This window comes from Bombus flavifrons, chromosome 17 (genome assembly GCF_040668555.2).
Source record: "Bombus flavifrons isolate JBK064 chromosome 17, iyBomFlav1_principal, whole genome shotgun sequence".
Taxonomy (NCBI): Eukaryota; Metazoa; Arthropoda; class Insecta; order Hymenoptera; family Apidae; genus Bombus; species Bombus flavifrons.
The window spans coordinates 1577249-1595124 of NC_138458.1; the positions used below are offsets into that span (position 1 = coordinate 1577249).

General features: G+C 38.1%; 1 protein-coding gene across 1 annotated transcript in view; it reads left to right on the plus strand.

Moving 5' to 3' along the window:
* The window catches only part of DIP-lambda (Dpr-interacting protein lambda), a 560727-nt gene that overhangs the window by 534636 nt on the left and 8215 nt on the right, over nucleotides 1-17876 (plus strand). The window contains exon 11 of the mRNA XM_069130556.1: nucleotides 5759-5929. Coding sequence (XP_068986657.1) covers nucleotides 5759-5929 — 171 coding nt within the window. The remainder of the gene's footprint in view (nucleotides 1-5758; nucleotides 5930-17876) is intronic.

The following is a 17876-nucleotide window of genomic DNA, read 5'->3' on the forward strand; positions in this document are numbered from 1 at the left end:
GGCCGACTTACATACAGAGTGGAACAGATTTTATACACAGCTACCATTGTTAAACAACGTAAGGTTCCCACGTAAAACCATAATCAAGGCCGCAGCGGAAATTGAGTTACACGGGTTCTGTGACGCCAGCGAAAGGGCGTATGGAGCATGCATTTACCTTCGCACCATCACTCCGGATGGTCATGTCTGGACACGACTTCTCACTGCAAAGTCAAAGGTGGCTCCGCTCAAGTCACAAACCATTCCAAGGCTGGAACTGAGTGGAGCACTTCTTCTCACATCACTGGCCACCACAGTCCTTCAAGCTTTACCAAACAACATTTCTAGGACTGTTTATTGGACTGACTCCACAATCGTTCTGCATTGGATTAATACATCACCCCATACGCTGAAAACCTTTGTCGCTAATCGAGTGACTGAAATTCAACAGAAGACTCACACCTCAGATTGGCGTCATATTCCCACTACCGACAACCCTGCAGATCTCATATCTCGAGGCCAATTGCCCGAAGACTTCCTACGACCAACCATTTGGCAACATGGACCGGTATGGCTCCAACATCCTGAAGAATACTGGCCGACGTGGAACCCAGTACCATTGACCGAAATTCCGGAGCAGAAGAAGGCAACCTGTCTGTCCGTGACTCCGGCTGACCACAGTCTACTGGAGCGATTTTCGTCTTGGCCCAAGCTGATGAGAATTACCGCTCGTTGTCTTAGATGGCGACAGAAACAGGATCGACGGGGACCTCTGACCACGCATGATTTAACCAATGCGCATAACAAACTGATCAAATTACTACAGTTCTGTTATTTTTCAGATGAAATCCATATTCTCGGAACAGACCGAAATTCTGCAATGAAGGGGAAATTACGACGACTCAACCCGTTTCTGGACAAGGACGGGATATTGCGAGTCGGAGGTCGACTCGGTCACTCACCAATGCCCTTCAGTCAGAAGCATCCAATCATTCTACCGAAGTCCTCAGTTACAGCGCTCATAATCGAGCATGAACACCTCCTGAATCTCCACTCCGGAACTCAAGCCACCTTATATGCTCTAAGAAGAACTTATTGGCCTATCGACGGCCGTAGTCAAGTTTGGAGCACGCTGAAGAAGTGCGTCCGTTGCTGCCGAGCTAACCCACCTCCAGTGGACTACGTGATGGGTGACCTTCCAGCTGCACGGATAACGGAATCTCGGCCATTTACCAACGTCGGAATCGACTATTGCGGACCTTTCTACATCAAAGAACGAAAGGATCGCAACCGACGTAAAATCAAGACATATGTAGCAATCTTCGTATGTCTGGCAGTTAAAGCAGTCCACATCGAGCTGGTCAGCGACCTCACTAGCGAGGCCTTCATTGCTGCTCTGCGAAGATTCATCGCTCGCCGAGGATTCTGCGCAACAATTTACTCCGACAACGGTACCAACTTCGTTGGCGCCAACAACGAACTACGAGAGCTTCGAAACCTCCTGCAGGCCGACGATCATAAGGTAAAGGTTCAGTCCTTTTTGGCCGACCGACGGATCGAATGGCGCTTCATTCCTCCCAACTCACCTCACTTCGGCGGGTTGTGGGAGGCTGCAGTGAAATCCTTCAAACGACATCTCAGACGTGTCGCAGGTAACGAGCTCTTAACCTTCGAAAATTTCAACACACTAATCATTGAAATCGAGTCCATCCTGAACTCCCGTCCGCTGACTCCAATTTCATCCGACCCAAACGATCTCCTTGTCCTTACCCCTGGTCACTTCCTCATCGGAGATTCATTAACCAGCATTCGAGAACGAGATTTCAGGGACACTCCAACCAATCGTCTCTCCAGCTGGCAACATATTCAAAAACTCAAGCAGCATTTCTGGCGCCGCTGGCATCGGGAGTATCTGAACGAACTGAACATCCGAAACAAATGGAACAAGGGCAATCACGACATACGAGAAGGCACCATCGTCCTTCTCAGAGAAGATAACGTTCCACCGATGCACTGGCCCTTAGGCCGTGTAGTCAAGATCCATCCCGGAGCCGATGGTATCATTCGAACAGCGACGGTGCAGACATCATCGAGCCTCCTGGATCGCGGCGTCAAAAGACTGGTCCCCCTGCCATGTCAATCAGCCCGAGTTGAGTCCGGACAATCACCGACATCGAAGGAGGTGGATCACACACCCACCTGACCCACATCTAAGGTTGATCGGTGCCCTCTCAACGGGGGGAGGATGTTACGCCGGGCGACACTCTGCCTAGACCTGGCCACACACCGCGGGCAAGATGGTCACCAGATGTCCGCTCGTCCTTACTGCGTACCCTCAATATTCTCAAGTACCCTCCATAAATCTCAGCAATTTCCTAGTCGAGGTCCTTCGAAACTAACAAAGATTCTTCCGTTGCATTGTTTCCCGAAGTTTATTGCTCGCCACGGGTTGACACGGGAAAGTTTCTGTTTCTCACGTGTGAGGCCTCCCACCAACGACTTTATCTTGAGGGCGGTGAGCATCCTTCCTCACCCACCACCATAGCAAATAACCAATTAACAACGAAGCCTATTTCCCTCACTCTATTAGCCAAAATCGTCACCAACAAATCCGATGATCCCGTGCGCTAGACACACCCATCCTTAGTTTTCCTCCGTCACAGCTTCATCGTCGAAGCACACTCTTTTTCGCTTCTTCAAACCGTCAACATCTTGTAACCGGGTCAAGATCAATCAACTATAACTTGTACATTCGCATCAGTGCAATCATTTCTTTACGAAGTTGTTGAAATAAATATAAAGTTATACCTGTGAATCAGTGTAACTATTCAATTAACCACCCCTATTATCCTAAACGAAATAGGGGATCGATCAATTCGTGGCGTCGATTATCTAATCGTAACGGGAATTTACGACTCCCGTTGACGTGCTTCTTCGCGATCGCGTCTCTCCGCGAGTGATCGAACACATCGTTTCTCTGAATATTGGCGTTCCTATAACTTTAGTTTCTATAACTCTTAGACCAATTTATTTAGATTGTGATTTTCTTATCTGAGCCATTATAATACATTTTTATTTCATTAGAATCTACAGGAAACCAAGTTTCGTCGATTCGTCTCTGTTACGATATTTTCCCAGACCATATTATCAAATATTATATTAAAAATATTCAATTCTGTTTTGTTTGCACCAAATTGATATAAAATTATTTTTTTCCTTCCAAATCCATTACTCCGGTAGCTGATAATTAATGCGGTCTTGATCGTCGGTATCGTCTTCCATAACCAGTCGCTTACAACGTTTTCGTGCAGGAAATAAAATATCGCTGCTGTGGCTGTCACTCTTAAAAATATCCAAAAAATCATTATTTGCAATGTCAGCACAATTCTCGCTGTCCTCGTCAACGCCAAAGTTCCTGTTTGAAGACATTTTTCAGAGATATTTTTCTACTGTGTTCAGAAAATTTATTTGAACGCGCAAATGTGGCCAAGAATTAAAACAACGAGTCTGACCAGTGTTGTTTACGTTTGACCCAATTTTCTTACCACGAGTCTCACACGATATTTGCCTCGCTCTGAATCCTGGGTTTAAAAATATTCATTAAGAACACTGGATATTTCCGAACTAGTGGTCTGTGCAGATAAATCAAGGCAATAAAGAGGCTGTTCCCTAAAGTGTTCATCTTCAGAATATCTCATGAAGCAAAGTAAAATAGCATGTTCACGTACGTCGGTTGATTTATCAAGTTGAATCACAAAATATGTCGATCTTTTTATTTCTTTAGCAATTTGCTTGTCGATATACTTGGCCATATCAATAATTCTCTGGATGATGTTATTCGAAAGTGCTATAGCGTCAAGTTTTTGTGCAATTCGAGGACCCAAAATTTTTGGACCGACGTCTAGAGTGCAAGACTCTATCAACTTGCAACAGTAAGCTGTTTCTTCGCTTTCGAGATTTGAAAAGCAACTAGTCATCTTCTTCGTTTGAATTTTCTGACTTTTCATCTGGTTGTGTAATTTTTCAAAAGAATGCAGTGGTTTTCAATAAGCTCGCTATGCCTGACATGATGACGAGTAAGTTTGCAACGTTTGTCGTAGCTTCTAGCTTCGTTCGATAAGATTTCAGAATATGCTACGCACATGCAACTTGGCGATACTTGTTTTCTTCTTTCACGTGTTTTGAAGTGATACATTTTCTTTCCACTATTTTTTCTAACTATTTTTCCACTATTTTTTGCTGTTTTCTCTCGCTAATTCGATTCTACTTTTTTTAATTCTGCTCCATTTTCAATCTGTTTAGCTGTTTTCTCATTCCCATTGCCATTCCTTTTTCCCTTTTTCCCTTTTTCCCTTTTTCCTATTCGCAGTCAGATTATTACGTCGCAGCTCTATGTTTCAACTGATTGAAACCAACCGAAATAATAAATTTCGCTCCTAAAACGCACTGTTTTTCTTCTCTTGACTCGAAAACTAGGGATGTACCTTCTTGCTAGCGATTCACATGTTTTGAATTCTAGATCTTGACAAAATTCAATAGCTTGTTACTATTATAAAATTGTACATGCGTTATTGAGATATTGGAAGCAACAAAAGTATAGCCTCGTACCTTAAAATTTGTAAATCTATACACGGTCTGTAGAAAGATAAGAAAAATATGTGGAATAACATTTTTGCATTCTCGGCTTAGTTTTCGAGAAAATTGAGTTTGACAATTTATCAAGTATATACTTGAACATGGTTAATTCCAGACTGCACAGTACTAAATGATCGACAGGAGATCATTCTACGTACAAAGCGTTTTGTGAAAAAATGTTATTCCACATTTTTGATTATTTTGCTATTCTACATTTTCACACGTGGAATGATCTCCTGTCGATTATTTAGTGCTGCCCAGTCTGGAATAAGCCATGTTCAAGTATACTTGATAAATGTTCAAACTCGATTTTCTCGGAAGCCAAGCCAAAAAATGAAAGAACGTTATTTTACGTCTGTTTCTTACTTTTCCACGAGAAATCGCGTTATGCTCATTGTTGTGTGCTGTTCAGCCGGATCCTGTACGTAGCTAGATCACATACATATGTAGTAAAGCTGGGTTAAAAACACGTACAAGCGTACGAAAATCGCAAATCAACTGAATCTCTCGTCTTTATGCTGCTGTCACGTTGAAGACACAGGGAGAGACGAAATTGAGAAATCGTTTCCTCGCGTCGTTCGAACGATTTCGCCCAGATTTAAACGTTTCACGAGCAAGGTAAGAAACATTCAGACTTTAGATATGGTGGCAGAGTTTATTATGTGAAATCAACAGAGTGACGGTTAAGAATGTTAGAACAGAGTGTGGAGAGTTGATTTCGGGAAGGTTTATGTACTATGGGTTTGGCTCTTATGGAGGGGGTGTCACGATGGTGTCGCCAGGGTGTAGGTCAGAGGTAGCCATACTGTTACTGTCTTCTGACCCTGGGACACGGTTTACGTTGCTGTTTCGATGACCTGCACGATGTTCGTTAGGCCCCTATTGGGTTTTCTATTGCTAATTTATGGCTCCGTGACACTGCTAATGATTTCAGCACACCGTTTATTGAATACGCAAATTTATTTTCGCGAAACAGTCGAAGATTATGTGTTATTATTCCATTTACTATTTTGCTAAACGCATTACACGTAAGCAGTATTGCACATATCTCTATCGTTCTGTGTAATTTTATAAAAAGCGTATGTTCTGTTTGTATAAATAAGCATGTATGAAAAACAGTGTAATATTGTCGTTTCTTACGCAGGTGAAAAGCTGCTGCCCAGTGAAAAATATAAAATGTCAGAATACGCGTTGAACGATTACTCTTGGCAGATGAATCTTACTGTCAATTCTCTGGAAAAAAGGGACTTTGGAGAATACGTTTGCTCGTCCGTAAACGCTCTTGGAAAAGCTGATGGTATCGTTCATTTACAAGGTAAATTTTCACAGAATATGACATACATAAATATAGCGAAACAAGTTAAAAGTTGATGGTTTCTGTGTTTTAAAGGACAAAGGCCGTAAAGTATTTTAATCTATTAGTAAAATGTATTAATTTATCTATGGAAAGACTTGCAAATATTTGGATTACAGGATTAGTATAAGTTTTAATCGGTCGATTGAAAAAATCTATAGGATCCATAGGATTAAAAGTAATATACGATAGGATTGTAGGAAATAAAGAAGAATTCGAAATCAAGATATTTTTTTCAAGTTCAGCTCTTTATCCCAAAAGATTATACGTGTTAAATATTACCATAGTTTAGATATAGGCGATAAATAATGTATCTACATATTTCTATAAAATACCAAGTTAAATACCGTTTTTAGTAAATTCTTAAAATATAATAAGAATCAGATACCGTAAATGTCACGTAGAAGACACAGGAAATCACGAAATTAACAGATCACCGGTGGTCTCCTCGCGTCGTAGTTGCGCAAGCAAGGTAAACAATTCGGACCTTAGATATGATAGTAAAATTTATCGTACGAATTCAACAGAGTAACGGTTCACAGTGTTATGACAAAAGAGAGTTAAGTGCTGGTTTGGGAGGGTTTTTATACCAAAGTTCAGTCCCTCTGGAGGGGTTATCGCCGGGTGTCTATCAGACGTGGCTATCCTGTTTCTGTTTGGTTACTGTCTCGATGGCTGTGGCACGCAGAATGTTTTGTCTATTCTATTACTGTTTCTGAGCCTGTGGCATAAGCGTCGATGTGTTACATCTCTGACAAAAGATTAATTTAAAGTTATTGTGCTTTAACACATAGAATACAATTTTAGCAAAATTTGTTGTCTTATTTTTCTTCGAATATAAAACGACGAGACCTACATAAGCAGAAGTTTCAAGTAATTAACATAGTATCAGCATTAGAAACAAGAAGCATCTCGACTTAAAAATTCCATATCGTTAGATCGATTGTGACAATTCCATGATTCGATGATCAATTGATAGTGAACATTGATTCTTGCCTCTTCAGAGATCTAATTAACTAGCATATTTTGGGGAAAAAGTTTGAACAATTATACATACAATTATACAAACGAAGCGTCGAAACGTCACGAAATTTCCTCTGTCTGTTCCTAAACCGTTAAAGAGCGTTCAACCGTTCAATACTTAAGTTAATGTTTAACACGTTGACTGCCACGACACCCGCATTCGGGTGTCAGCAAAGTTTCTGGTCACGCCACGTAACCCATATTCGGGTGTCGCTTATTTGACTACTTGCGAAGGATCGTCGTAGGTATTTGAAAAGATATTCCATAATAATAAATTGTTAATTAATCATTAATTGTAATAATAGATGAATTGTTATAAAATAAAAATACGAAAATGGTAAAACTTTAAAGCATTCTATACATAGTTGAGGTTGGTCGGGACAATTTGGACAAAAAGTTGTTGTTTTCTTCAAATTCTTTTGTGCCTTTGTTCGGTCCATTCCGCGTCTTTTATTTGCACAACATAGTTTGCATGCGCGTCTAACGCTTCTTCCGGAATCATTTTTCCGAACGGCGATATTATGCTGACTCCGTCGAAGACAAGGATTTTTTGTATTTTCAGACAACCTTAATAATTTTGCGACTAATAATTGTCTAAATATTCTAATGTTTATATTTTTCCTTGTTGCAATTTTGTGAACCGTCAAAGCGTTTACAACAGAAATTCTCAGAAGGAATTGAACGCCAAGTTTTCTGTACCATTTGATTCCTTTTCTAATTGTGGTGGCATAGGAAACCATTTGGTCGGAATAATCTATACCACACTTTCCTTCGTTATATTCGACAACAGCTAGTGGTTTTAAAAGATCATTCTTGAGACCACCACTTGAGCGATTCGCATTACTAAAATATCGATGGGAGCACCTAGCAGAGAACTCTTGGTACTGCTGTACGCGTGGCCTGACGGAGATTTCTTTGAAAACACGCGTGGCAGTCAACGTGTTAAGGTTCACAAGGCGTCTCTAGACGATGAATCAATAAATGTACACATATTGTATATTGTCAATACAATGTCGAGAAGCTTATATATTGACAATAATATTGACAATAATATTAATCGTCCGAACGCTCATTTACTTATTATTAATAAACTTCTCGGATTTATGAGGAACAATGAATACTTATCTTCAGTAGCAATGAATACAGAAAATCTGAAAAATATTATTCAAATCGCAAATATCATTGTTAACCATATGCCAACTAAAAAAGCCATCAACTTTTAATTTATTACCGTGGTTCAGAAACTGTCTCGTGTATACGAAAATCTATCATAAAATTATCTAGAAAAAATTATCACGTTTCGCTTCATCGAACTGTGTAGGCGTTATGCAACACTATCGTACATTTGCATTACGTCCTCGTGACTGTTTGTGCACATTAGTTTACAAGCAGCGTATACAAATTTTTCCACAAACATTTCCCTATAAATCACATCTTACTTCTATTCAGAATAACAATATGAATATTAGTTGTAGGTGACTTTTCTATAATACGCAAACTTTCATGTCCATATTGTAAGTGTCATATAAAATATTACAAAATTTCATTAGCTCTGTAATGAGACATAACTGTCGTAATTATATTAGTAAAATTTCAAACTGTTCGTATGTACATAGAGAGAATAAAACATTTATTGCAAACGTATATTTAGTAAACAATTAGTATACAGAACGAATAAGCATCTTAAGCATATAAGTGTTAAATGTAGTTATATGCCATTAAATGTAGGGGTTTGTTAATATAAAGGATAATTGATCGTTCAAATACTTTTGTGTTTTCTTCGAAACATATTGCACTTGTAATTCCTTTTTATATTTTCAGATTTCTTTCAAACGCTCGACACAATTATAATAGTAGAGTTTCGTAACTAGAAGGTGGATGTTCGTGTAAAATTTATGTTAAAATATGCAATGTTTATGCAAAATATATACAAAAGCTGGGTAAAATATATGCAAAATTTATTAACAATACTAATGTGATAAAACACTGTACAACATTTTATATTTTAGATTAGGAATGTGATTTTTTTTAATTAAAGCACATATTCTAGAAAAACTTTATAAGTTTGATATGAAAATATCCAATGCAATGAAAAATGATTGGATGTAATCCGAAAAAATACAGTTGAACATATAATAGAAAACATTATCATAAACAAAATATGGTATATGATGCGTAGGAATCATTCCATAGTTGTCATTTATGATTTAGAGTAATTTACATTACAATATGTAACAGTAACTCCTTTTATAGTTTTAACTAATCAGTTGGTACTTCTTATCGGACAAAATTAATTTATAAGCCGTGAATGTTCTCTCAACGTATCTGATTTCTTACCGATATTGTCCTTCTATTTCGTTTCGATCTTCAACAAGTGAACCACTGAAGATGTTATTAAATTTGTATTTATTGTTATTAAATTAGTACAATATTTTGAATGCCACATTTTTCTGGAGAACATGTTTATATTTTGTCGTACAAGATATTTTCGATAAAATCTACAATAAATTTCACTGATTAATTTAATGATAAAGTTTTTAAGTCTTAAAGTCTCCAAGTAACGATTTTAACGAAAAATGTTTCAAATAAAAGTTGGGTGGTTTCGTGAGGGACATAATTTGACGCGATTTGTTCCTTTGTAGAAAGGTGTATAGAGGACGTATGAAGGTCAAGTTTGTTTTCAAAAAATATGTATTAAGGTACAATATCGAGAAAATCTACAGTTCGACAGATATTTTCAATTTGAAAGTGAGATGTCTCAGATTCCTATATGAAGTAGACAATCGCACATTGCACTTTATGCTTTGCTGGACAGAATGTTTCGAAGAATCGGTCTATCAAAGAAAAGAACACAAGTTTCGTCTGAAAAAAAAGTGTAGCTGTACAGTTTCGTATAAAAAAAAGAATACAGTTTATGTTTTTTAAGCGATTTGTGTATTTGTTATTATGGGTCAATCGTATGGATGACACAAGATCTTTTGTTTCTATCGAATGTTAAAAACTCTTTTCTAAGTACATAATCCACATGTACGTACAGAATGTTAATTTTAAATCGGCCATCTAAATTAGTTTAACATTTCTTTTTTAATTTTCGCTACGATTAAGGCAAGAAAGAATGACTAAGAAGGTTTTTAATGGTTTCAAGGTATGTATCTAATGACGATAAAAACATCATGTGGAGATCATCTTGACAGTACTTACATCATCAAAGTTTTTACTTAACTTTATTCTTTTTTGACTTAGTTATTTGCGGATCTATTATTCTGTCCATGAAATGAAGATTTTGTCTAATCTTGAAATTTACTTTCCGTTATTTAAAATTTTCTTTTGTTTACATTTCTAGAACTTTTTCTAATTATGAAATCTTTACTTTTCGCTTCGAAAAATTAAAATCCTTCTCGTTTTTAAAATTACTAAGCAACAATTGATAATCGTCGCACAAAGCGACTATTGATAATTATACCGAGTACGATACATGTCACCGATTTCGATGGTAAATGGATTCAAATATATTGTGAAAGTCAACGTTGTGAGTAATTTTTTCCTGTACATACATATAACCATCACTCGTTAACTTTCGAGATATTCGCAAACAACTTTGCTTGAATCAAAGTTCTAGCGTAGGCAGCTGTATATTTACAGCAAAGAGCAAAATTAAACCAATACAGTGCTCTTTGTAGAAAATGATAATTTATTTATAAATCACGATGGGGAATGAAAAGAACAGGTATATTAATTTACATCTGCTTTTCGTTAATAAACGTATAAAAATTTTATTACGTCCCATTTAGTTCGCTAGATATATAGATACGCCTCTGATTGCATTTTGGAGCGTGCGAAAAAGAAATAGAAATAAAAACTTTAAACAAATACAATATTTTGTACATGACCCTCTTGCACTTAAAACGGCCGCTATTTGTCTTGGCATTCTGTCAACCAAATTTGTGCTTACTTCTTGAGAGATTGCATACCTTTATTCTTCGCCTCTTTCCTTTCTAATTCTCGGGATTTATGGTGTTTGATCCTTGAGTGGTGACTTATCCAAGTTGTACCGACTGATAGGATACGGTGACAGGATAATCTGTCTGTTACGACAGTCTCGCCAATGATTTTCTTTGCTAGCACGGAGGCCGTGATCAGCCCCGAAAGTAAAGTCCCCCATCTTGGTGGTTTGGTGTTGGATACGCGGCGATACTGGTTTATTGCCAACTGTTGGTCTGATGGGCCGACGAGGTTGCCAGAGGCAGACTTTGTGCCTCCCCAAGGATCGTCAGCGGATGAGCAGCGTACCACCTAAACCGGTACCGTCCTAGAGAGATGGTAGGGCCCAGAAAAGGCACCCAGCCCGACCTATGATGGGCGAAGGTTGAGCAACTGAAGCCGACACAAGGTGTCTGCCCTACATTGGTTGATCGTATCTCAGTCCCACGCACATGGGGACCATGTCAGTTGAGAGATGTTATTGTCGATATTTCAGGATTCTCGACATTATAAGTGTGCCAAACGACCATGTTCAACCGATATATTGTCAATATAATATTGTCAGTATTATTGAACATTCATCATATTATGGAAGAGATTGACGTATTGTCAATATTTCGAATATTTACGAGATTGTTTCATGAAAAATATTTTTACTCCTCGTGTTTTATGTCTTCGGATATAAGTCTTGTTTGGCTTTTGCCTTGATTATATTCAAATAGTGGCTGCACAAGTTTTCTTTTGGTCAGACATCTTGACTAGACATCTTTGAAATCTAATTGAAAATTGAATGTATTGTCGATAATACCGAACGTATAAGAAAAATACAGTTTGTCAATAAATATTGACGATACCGTATGGACAATATGTTGTGTATTGGTCGTCTAGAGAACCATAAAATATTGATAATATACATTGATCGTCTGAACACTTAATGCTAGATACAGGCACGTTAAATCATTCTCCAATAAAAAATTCATCGAGATTACTTGATGGGAAATCATATTCATTTTCTAGTTGTTTTTTAGTATTGTCCACAGATTTTCAATCAGATTCAAGTCTAAACCTTCAGCTGACAAGCAGTCCAAAACTGGAAATGGTTACAATTGCAACTATTTTTGCTTTATTCTTAGAACCTGCATCGTGTTAGAAAGCGATATTCCTTTTGTCAGTTTTTATATTCTGTGCCCTTTCTTGTCGTTTCATATTTAAAATTTCCTTTATACGTGTATTGAATTATTCTGTCACTAATACGTCTCAATGATCCTACGCTATATTCTGTGGAACTCGATATTGCTATATTCTGTATTCTCGAGGGCTGTGGGCTGTAGCATAACGGATCCGCCACCGAATTTCACTTTCTTTTACACGTCGCTTCTGTAAAGATTCATGTTTGCTGATACAAGATCGCTTACGTTTATCTCGACAAAATTCTATTAACTGTAGATCTGTCTGACTACGTATTAGAACGTTTCCAGTCATCTACTGCTCATATAGTATCGTATAAATAAGTTATCATTTTCAACAAAAGCTCTGCATTGATTCGATTCTGCTCCTTGCTGTATATAACCAAATCTGAACTTAGCTCATTGTCAATAATCGTTTTTAATATCAAGTAGAAAAATTATAGAAATTACATGTTGCGTTAAATTGGTGCATATCAGTTGCTTTATCTACATATCCGATAGTTTTAGTACTAATATATATGTCGCAGATGAAAGAACATCAGGGCCTTTCCTTTGGAATTTTTGGGAAAATCCTCAATACTTTAGTCTAGACTTTTTATTATAGCTGTACTTAAATAATAAAACTTAGAAGTAGTTGTTTATGATTTAATCCGATTAAGTTTGCCCGAGATTTATAACAGTAGGCTTGGGCTCGAAGTGACACATCTGATCGCTAAACGTAGCCACGATCACGGAATGGACGTTTTTACCTAACAGAGGTATGGCGGAGTTGTATAGCTCTCTTTAAAAATAGAGTTGACCCAAGGGGTACAGAGAGGTGCATAGAAAAGTACATGAGAGGAGTTCCACTTGGACTGTGGACAAGTAAGTTCAGTTCGACTTAGACTTTGGAAGAAAGCGCACATGCTATCCCGTTGACCATGTATTCGTTATTGAACCTAAGATTATTGTCATTAGCATCTCGAGTAGCTAATCGCCACGGTTACTTGTCAAATTCTGTAATAATCATATTTGTACCATTAACTATCGTCCATTTTGTATAAGAACAATGGCTAATCCAAATGAAGATTCGTTAAACGCCCCTAACCCCAATGATAACTCGATATATACAGGGTGATTGGTAACTGGTGGTACAAGCGGAAAGGAGGCGATTCTATGCGAAAAAAGAAGTCGAAAATATAGAATAAAAATTTTTTCCTTAATTTTTTTTTTTTTAATTTTTCCATCGAAACAACGATCTACAGTGAGATCCGTTATAACGAGACGTGATAAAGTGCACGCGTACCGAGCGAAAATTCAAAGTCGATTTTCTCCAAAAGAAAGACTCAAACGAAAAATTTTTATTCTTTATTTTCGACTTCCTTTTTCGCGTAGAATCACTCCCTTTCCGCTTGTACCACCAGTTACCAACTACCTTCGTTAAACGCCCCTAACCCCAATGATAACTCGATATATACAGGGTGATTGGTAACTGGTGGTACAAGCGGAAAGGAGGCGATTCTATGCGAAAAAAGAAGTCGAAAATATAGAATAAAAATTTTTTCCTTAATTTTTTTTTTTTAATTTTTCCATCGAAACAACGATCTACAGTGAGATCCGTTATAACGAGACGTGATAAAGTGCACGCGTACCGAGCGAAAATTCAAAGTCGATTTTCTCCAAAAGAAAGACTCAAACGAAAAATTTTTATTCTTTATTTTCGACTTCCTTTTTCGCGTAGAATCACTCCCTTTCCGCTTGTACCACCAGTTACCAACTACCCTGTATATCAATATTGCTGAAGGAGAGTCTTTGAAAAAAGAAAGTTGACTTGTCACGTAGAGAGATTCTTAATGAATGTGTGAAGGAGTTTTTGTGCAACTCCTTGGGGTAGGAAAGAATAGGAGAGATCGAAGGGCTGGTTTGATCTCCGTCTTGTTCAGAGGTTGCAGCAGGTATTTTCGGTTCGAGGTTGTTCGTCTTTGAACAACGATTGTAAAAGTGACTCTGACTAAGCGGTGGCTCGACACGGCAGAACATACGGTGCGCTGACTCAAAAAATGTACAGAATAGAACATATCATATCATGTCGTATGATATATAGTACATGTGCACAAATAAGTAGCAATAGTAAATAATTTTTAACGAATCAACTGATATTTGAAATGTTGGACTTTGTTCTGATCTTCACCTGGTAAAAACTGTAGTAATTATACGTAGCTGCTTTCATTGAAAAACGAAGGCAGTTTAAAACGAATTGTTATATAATACACACAATACTAAACGTAAAATAGGGAAAGTTATTCAGGATCTTACCATAATAATGTGCTTCAAGATTGTGCATCATTACGCCACAAAACCCTCACTATATAGTTACCCTACCTTCCATCTCTCCGACTTGTTCATTAGTTGTTGAAACTTTCATTCACTTCGTTTTGTTTTATTATTATTCAAACTTCTCAAAATGTGTAGCCGCATTGTGCGACTCGCTCAATTGGTCGGGATCAGATCACGGGGACAGGGATAATATTTGCTCCGGGTATGACGATGAAGACTGATGATATAAACCAAGCACTGTCACCATATCCTGTCAAAGATGGGAGATCAAAAATAGCCTTAAGGCCAGATAAAATATGTCACACCTACATAGTCACGTAAACATATGGAATTCGTACCGCGATAAAAACGCGTACAAATAGAAATGAGTTGCGAAGGAAACTTGCTTTTCAGCAAGATTTCAGTACATCAGAAATTTCCTATATTTGAAGACATAAAGACCAAATTTTAAATCCATATTTTTGACAATCAGCCGATTCTTTAGACCGTTTCCCTGTTTTACGTGATGTTTTTCGCTTTTTAATACATGTTACGACCGTTCGCGGAGAGACGCGGTCGCTAGGAAAACGCGTCAGCGAGAGGCGTAAATTCTCGCTACGATTCTGTTAATCGACGCCGCGAAATAGTCGTTCCTCTGTTTCGATTAGGATAACAGAGGTGGTTTAATGAATGTAACACTGTATTCACAGGTTAACATAAATTAATATATTTAACAGTAATATGATGAACAAGCCATAAACTGTTTTACACTGAATAAGGTAATATACTATAGAAAGTTGATCCGACTGTACAATAGCTTTCAATGAATTCGTTAGACTTTATGATTTTTATTTTGCTCGTCAGATCTCTCGATATGTATCGTTCGACTCGTCAGAAGGGACTGACCGCCTTTCGATCATTCCTTTGTTTTGTTTGGAAGATGACCCCCACTATGCTCGGGTCACGCCACTGATCACGCCATGATCACGCGTGTCACCTTTTTGTGTGGAAACGTAACGGACAAAATTCGACGTTTCCAGAGCTCGCTGCTTGGCGACAACTATGCGCTTGTCGATACATTGTATATGATCCGCCGGGCAGATAAGACGATCTGCCTGCGACTCTGTAGGACAGCGAGCGACGGTTAAGAATACGGCCTATGGAAGGCCTCGTGGCGTAACAATACTCATACCTATCGCTGTACCTAAACAATTGCAACTTCTTTCGCACAGCGATGACATTTCGTTGCTTCGAAGCTGTCCGTATTACTCGTTATAAATAGGATTCGCACTAGACCTCGTCTCATAACGCCATTTCACTTCGAAGGTAGAACGGATACTGAGGTTCTGCCTCATTCATGTCATGAGGTTCATGCCTGAGGCATGCCTCAGAGAAACTCTTATCGTGTACGGCCCGCACGTCATCAACCCGTAATTATCTTCAAATTCGATCAGCTCACTGCCATCTTCGCTTTCTAGCAGCTCTATTCCATCTAAATAATCAGCCGCTCGTCGTTAGCTTGACGCACAACGTATTGCAGGATCATTACGTATTATCGTCTTGATGGGATCAACAATGACTCTATACCACTCATGAACTGAATAGCATCTTTAATATTCAATTCGTCGTAACGAGTATTGTTGGCCAATAATATATAGGGTGGTTGGTAACTGGTGGTACAAGCGGAAAGAGGGTGATTTTACGCGAAAAAAGGAGTCGAAAATATAGAATAAAACTTTTTCGTTTGAGGCTTTGTTTTCAAGAAAATCGACTTTGAATTTTAGCTCGGTACGCGTGCGGTACGTTATAACGGATCTCAATGTAGATCGTTGTCTCGATGGAAAAATTAAAAAAAAAAAGATTTTTATACTATATTTTCGACTTCTTTTTTGGCGTAGAATCACCCCCTTTCTGCTTGTACCACTAGTTACCAACCACCCTATATATCGTATAAATTAACGCTTCCAGTGCTACTCAAAGTAGTCAATAGGTGTAAGTATTTGTAACAAGTGTAGAAATTATAGTTTCTTCGATGTATTTACACATTTAATAGCAAAAGATCAAGATTCGTCTAAAATATCGCATATTATAGAAAGACAGAGATATAAAGAAGCATTAATAGAGACATATCATAAAAGACGTTGTAAAGTAAAGCGTGAAATGAACAACGATACAAAACCAACGAACGTAATTGTAGTTTTGTTTAATTAATTAAGAACAATTCGAAAACACTAGAAACCATTTGAAAAATATTACATTCGCAAGTATTGTATGTAATTCTTTGCGAAGTTAAAAATATGACGATCAAACAGCTCAGAGAAAATATTAAGAAGAGATTGGAATTTTGGGAAGATCCCCAATACTTTGATCTGGTCTATTCATTGTAGCTGTGCTTAAATGGTAGAACTTAGAAGCAGTTGTTGTGATACGATCTGATTATGTTTGCCCAAGGTTTGTGACAGTGGGCTTGGGGTCAAGGTGACACAACTGGTCACCGAACGTAGCCACGGTCATGGGACGAACGTTTTTACTTAACAGTAGAAATACCAATATCGACGGACACACGCTGTATTAACAAACAAGTCCCGGGGCAGGAGCAATGACGGCTCTACGCGGATCTGCCTAGTAACGGCGCCTGGAATTTTGTTGATAACCCCGGTCAATACGCAATTGACAAATGTGATCGTGTCAGTCTTTTATTCTTATGATCTGCTTGGAAAGTTTACTCGCAACGTCAGGTCAGTCAGTCTGAAAGATACCGTGCGTCACAGCTAACGTCACTTTGAGTTTCAAAACATATTCAGTTGTACAAAGAGCTTCAAGATAGACAAATTAAAGCAAACCCCGATAAATGCAACCACATTACATTCACACTGCGAAAACAGATACCACCAAACATTACACTAAACGGCACGCAAATAACACAAACAAGGCAAGTCAAATACCTAGGATTCCACCTAGATACACGATTTACATGGAAACAACATATTAAATCAATAATATACAAAATACAGACAGCAAGGAGACAAATGCAATGGTTAACAAGTCGAAAATCCAAACTAAGCATAGAAAACAAACTAAAAATATACAAAACAATTATAAAACCAGTCTGGACGTACGGAATACCACTATGGGGAACAGCAGCAATGAGCCATATAAACAAAATAGAGATAATCCAAGCTAAAATCCTCAGAACAATAGTAAACGCACCATGGTACGTCAGAAACGAAGATATACGGAAAGACCTTGGAATACCAACGGTCAATGAGGAGATTAGCAGATACGCAAGAAGGTACAGAGAAAGAGTAGCAACGCACCCGAATCGGCTGGCAGCGGAAACGATCAACACATCAAACATAGAAAGAAGACTAAAAAGGAAACACCCAACAGATCTCACAAAGGACACAACCTAGCAAACACGA